The sequence below is a fragment of the Chaetura pelagica genome, unplaced genomic scaffold, assembly GCF_000747805.2.
Source record: "Chaetura pelagica isolate M959 unplaced genomic scaffold, ChaPel_1.0 scaffold213, whole genome shotgun sequence".
Taxonomy (NCBI): Eukaryota; Metazoa; Chordata; class Aves; order Apodiformes; family Apodidae; genus Chaetura; species Chaetura pelagica.
The window spans coordinates 1,059,620-1,064,675 of record NW_009952597.1 but is presented as its reverse complement, the minus strand read 5'-3'; the positions used below and the strand labels follow the sequence as shown (position 1 = coordinate 1,064,675).

Genomic DNA, 5,056 nt, shown 5'->3' with positions numbered 1-5,056 from the left:
CCCCCCGCTCAAAGTGTACTGTACTTCTAGAAGCAAATTGTGTGAGCATATTTTAAAAGAGCGAGAGAGAGCGCGCGAGAGAGAGATTTTATGCTAATGTTAAATAGAAAGCACTTAAAACCCACTGCCTTCTATGGAACACAAGGATATTTCAGACAATCGAGAGGAAAGGAGAGCCAGGTTTTTGTCTTTTTTTTTTCCTGTTTTGTTTTTGTTTTCTTTATGTTTTGTTTAAAACGGCTTTTTCTTTTCTTTTTTTTTTGGCATTCTGTTTGTTGGAGAACTCAGTGTGATCTTTTTTCATAAAAAAAAAAAAAAAATTAATTGAAAAAAAAGCAACCCAACAAAGCATCTTTCTTTGTCTTGCTTGTCCTGATCTGTGGAGTTTTTCAAGCCCTTGCTGGCAATGGTCGCTTTTTGGCTCAGCCCCTGCTTCGTGGTCAGGGAAAGACCCAACCCAGGTGCCATGTGGCTCTTTGGGGGGGAGCCATGGTCATAGTGACTCCTGTACCCTGAGCCCCACAGGGAGGATGGTTTGAGGGTGAAATGCTGGATTGGGGATCCTTTTGGGGTGAGCTGCACTTCAACCAGGTGGGCGCTTGCCATGGTGGGACCCTCTAATGCTGCTGGGGCTGGGTCATGGGTGCCAAGCCTGGCACTCCCTGCAGCCTCCAGCCCTTGGGCTTTGCTTCCTTGGGAGGTGACATCCACCAACTCCTGGCACAGGGAGATGCAGCCAGTTCCAAAAAGCTGCAGCCTTTGAGGTTGACATCTCCAAATGGTTTCTGCTCTGCTCAGCTCCTTCTGCTTGCTGCCTGCAAAGGTGTTGCACTTCTGCAGCAGTTTTCAGACTGGCAGGAGCTCTGGTGCTAAATCCATCTGCTCCAGGTGACAGAGGGGATCCTGGAGATGAAGAGCAGCACAAGGGACACCCCACAGGACAGCAGCCATCATGCTGTGTGTGTTTGTAAGCTCAGCCCAGCACCAGCAGCCAAGACCAGGCATCGTTGCAGACATTTAATTTGGGATCAGCTTCATTTATGTCCCTTGCAATAAATCCTGAAGCTCAGCAGTGGCCCATGGGTGGCATCTGCAGTGCTGTGGCCTTGAGACTCCCCTGTCCCCTCGTGTTGGGGCAGACCCACAGCAGGGGGTGGGGGGAGGGATGACCCTGTCTCTCTTGCAGTTAGAGGGAGCCAAAACGAGATGCAACAAAAAAACCACCACCACATTTGTATTTTTTTTTCCAACCAGCAGAAGTGAGTTGGCTCCTTCCCACAGTGATTGGCGTGTCTGGGGAGGAATCATGATTTCAAGCTATTGGTGAAAACCTGCAGCACCATCAAAGCTGGGACTCACCTTCCCAGACCCAGTGGGGCCTGAAGGAGCATTTCCTTCCTCTCGATCCTACTCCTCCTCAGCCTTCCATCGCCCTCCTCCCCAGTGCTGGTTTTACTCCCTTTGGGATTTGGCAGTATCTGTTTCCTCCTGGGAATGGTTTGGCTCAAACAGAAGACACACCCCTTCCCTCCCCCCCACCCCTACCCCCTTGTCTCCGCCACCAGGGAACTGCACATCACTGATGGGGAGCTCCCCCAAGAGCAACAGGATCATCCCTGGGGTGGGAGGAATGTCACCCCAAGAAGTACCCCTGCCTGGGCATCACAGGCTGTTTGAGGATGCCTCGGTCCCATGCCAATGGGATGCTTGTCCCTGTCCACCCTGGGACAGCTTTCTGGTTCCAGGCTCCGTCCCCAAGGAGAGACATTGACCAAGTGGGGTGCTGGGGCCCATGGTGGAAAGCAGGTCCTGCAGTTTTCAGACTGGCAGGAGCTCTGATGCTAAATCCATCTGCTCCAGGTGACAGAGGGGATCCTGGAGATGAAGAGCAGCACAAGGGACACCCCACAGGACAGCAGCCATCATGCTGTGTGTGTTTGTAAGCTCAGCCCAGCACCAGCAGCCAAGACCAGGCATCATTGCAGACATTTAATTTGGGATCAGCTTCATTTATGTCCCTTGCAATAAATCCTGAAGCTCAGCAGTGGCCCATGGGTGGCATCTGCAGTGCTGTGGCCTTGAGACTCCCCTGTCCCCTCGTGTTGGGGCAGACCCACAGCAGGGGGTGGGGGGAGGGATGACCCTGTCTCTCTTGCAGTTAGAGGGAGCCAAAACGAGATGCAACAAAAAAACCACCACCACATTTGTATTTTTTTTTCCAACCAGCAGAAGTGAGTTGGCTCCTTCCCACAGTGATTGGCGTGTCTGGGGAGGAATCATGATTTCAAGCTATTGGTGAAAACCTGCAGCACCATCAAAGCTGGGACTCACCTTCCCAGACCCAGTGGGGCCTGAAGGAGCATTTCCTTCCTCTCGATCCTACTCCTCCTCAGCCTTCCATCGCCCTCCTCCCCAGTGCTGGTTTTACTCCCTTTGGGATTTGGCAGTATCTGTTTCCTCCTGGGAATGGTTTGGCTCAAACAGAAGACACACCCCTTCCCTCCCCCCCACCCCTACCCCCCTGTCTCCGCCACCAGGGAACTGCACATCACTGATGGGGAGCTCCCCCAAGAGCAACAGGATCATCCCTGGGGTGGGAGGAATGTCACCCCAAGAAGTACCCCTGCCTGGGCATCACAGGCTGTTTGAGGATGCCTCGGTCCCATGCCAATGGGATGCTTGTCCCTGTCCACCCTGGGACAGCTTTCTGGTTCCAGGCTCCGTCCCCAAGGAGAGACATTGACCAAGTGGGGTGCTGGGGCCCATGGTGGAAAGCAGGTCCTCGTCTTGTCCCCATCGCCCCACCCTGGGACTCAGTACCCTGATGTGAAGGAGCTGTTGGTGAACTCTGTGTAGAAGCAGGTGCTGTGGGACGTACTGGTGAGGCTGTAGGCAAAATAGGCCACGGCCGAGCCCAGCGTCAAGCCTGTCATGTAGGACACGGTCATGGTGTTCCCTGTGGGAAGGGACAAGGAATGTCGGGCTGCTCTGGCCACCCTGCATAGGATTCCCAAGAGGACTCAGTCCTACCTGCCAGCTCCCGCTGCTCGGGGCTCACTTTGCCAGCTGCCAGGATCATGGGAACGCTGCCGAAGTAGCCGTTGGTGATGCCCATGAGCAGGGAGAAGATGCATGGCCAAGCTGGGTGGCCAAAGGTGGGCCTCCCGTTGGGGTAGACACACATGATGAAGAGAGGGATGAAGACCACACGGAGGCAGGAGTAGACGAGGAGGTGGGTTCCTTTCCAGTCGTAGGGCAGGGCAGCCAGGATCTGCAAGGAAGGGCAGAGACCGTGATGGAAGCAAGGCCGAGGTGGCTGGGGAGGGCAACATGGTGCCCAAAATGGGCCAGCAAGGAGGAGAGGACTTGGTGGCAGGACCATCTGCTGCAGGAGCCCAACCTCAGCCAGGCAAGCGAGTGATCTCACATTAGTTAGATACCCGTGGGGTTGCAATGACCCTTTGAAAGAGGACACAAAAAAGCAGCACGGTGGAGGGGACCCCTCTGCCACACCAGGTTGGAGTTGGCTTCTCTCCTACCTTGCCAACGAAGTCGGAGAGGTTGAAGATGGCCATGATGAGGATGGGGAGCCATTCCCCCAGCGTGCAGTTGTGGATCTCCGACTCCAGCCCGGGGAAGAGGCACAGCGTGATGAAGTAGGTCATGGCGATGGAGAGCATGTAGGCCCAGATGAGCCGGGACACGACGTAGCGGTGGAGCAGCATGTCTGGCAGGCATGGGCAGCACAGCTCAGCCAAAACCCACACAGACCCTTGCAGAGCCTGAAAGTCTTGGTTGCAGCCCAGCAGGGGCTTCCAAAGACATCATTGCTCCGTGTTCTGGGGTGTGTTGAGAAGGGATGACCCTTCCCCAAAGCCTTGGGGAAGGGATCCTGCCCCACAAAATGCTCTAAAATTGGCCCAACTCTCCCTCCCCTGAGCCCACCACCCACCTCTGAAGCTGGGCCAGCTCCTCTTGATTTTGGGCCGAGGGACATCGAAGCGCATGTAGGTGCCACTGCCGGCCAGCTCAGCTTCAGGGCCCGGGCTGCCCTGGGGGGAGCTCGGCTGCCCCCGTGGCCGGTTCTCCTGTGTGGGGGAGAGAAGAGACACCAGTACTGAGCTCCAGTGGGGAGCGGGACCCTGAGGGGACAACAAGGAAACCCACCCTTGGCTTACAAATTGGATGTCCTCAGCAGTGACATCGTGGTGGACACGGTAGCCTGTCCCGTGGTCGCCAGCCCCCCGGGCCCTGGGGAGGCCCTTGTGGGAGCAGGAGGTGTAGAAGCGGACGAAGCGGGTGCGCTTCACCAGGAGGTGGAGGATGAAGCAGGTCAGCTCCATGCCGATGGAGATGAAGAAGAAGATGACTGTGTTTTCCTTCTCATCTGACAGCAGCAGCTTGGTGAAGATGCGGCTGAGGGAGATGATGACCCCGGCGGTGCCTGGTGGCACAGGAGAGCTGTTGGCACAGGGTCCTGACAAGCCCCACGGCTTGGGGACCCCAAACAGCTTCCCCCGTCATATGGCGGTGATGCCTCCATGCGAGGAGGAGCTTAGCAAGGCAATGCAAGTACAAACCATGAAACACCCTGGTTTGCTGGGGAACACCCTGGGGAGGTCCCTGATCTGCTGGCAAACATGGCCAGGCAGGGCTGGGGACATCAGGGGCCCCTGGATATGACTGTCCAGGGTCCTGGGGGACAGTGGAGGAGGGTCCCCAGCCCGAGGCCGCAGGGTGGGACGCGGGTGCAGACGCGGGTACTCACTCTCGCCAGTCATAACCCCCTGGGTGTAGCGCTTGGGCAGCAGCCCCGTGTACCCGTAGAAGCTGGATTGCTGCACTTCAGGAGGAGGCCCGGAGGAGAGAAGGAGGGATTATTGCCAAAATGCTGAGGGGGAGGGTGTGCAGGGGGAAGAAAACCCAGTGGGGGCCTAGGTGCTGTGCTGGCCCAGGGGTGCAGCTGTTCTGAGCAGCCTTCTTGCCCCCCAAGCCAGGGGGAAGGGGCTTTTTGCCCACCTTGGATGCCCCATTCATAGCTGTTCCCACCAGGAGA

The 5,056-nt window shown here is 56.4% G+C and overlaps 1 protein-coding gene across 1 annotated transcript in view; it reads right to left on the bottom strand.

Moving 5' to 3' along the window:
* Window positions 1–2,813: 2,813 nt before the first annotated feature.
* SLC29A4 (solute carrier family 29 (equilibrative nucleoside transporter), member 4) overlaps window positions 2,814–5,056 on the bottom strand; it is a 4,916-nt gene continuing 2,673 nt past the window's right edge. The window contains exons 6-10 of the mRNA XM_009993686.1: window positions 4,179–4,444; window positions 3,953–4,088; window positions 3,540–3,727; window positions 3,031–3,271; window positions 2,814–2,956 (exon numbers count right to left, since the gene is read on the bottom strand). Coding sequence (XP_009991988.1) covers window positions 2,814–2,956; window positions 3,031–3,271; window positions 3,540–3,727; window positions 3,953–4,088; window positions 4,179–4,444 — 974 coding nt within the window. The remainder of the gene's footprint in view (window positions 2,957–3,030; window positions 3,272–3,539; window positions 3,728–3,952; window positions 4,089–4,178; window positions 4,445–5,056) is intronic.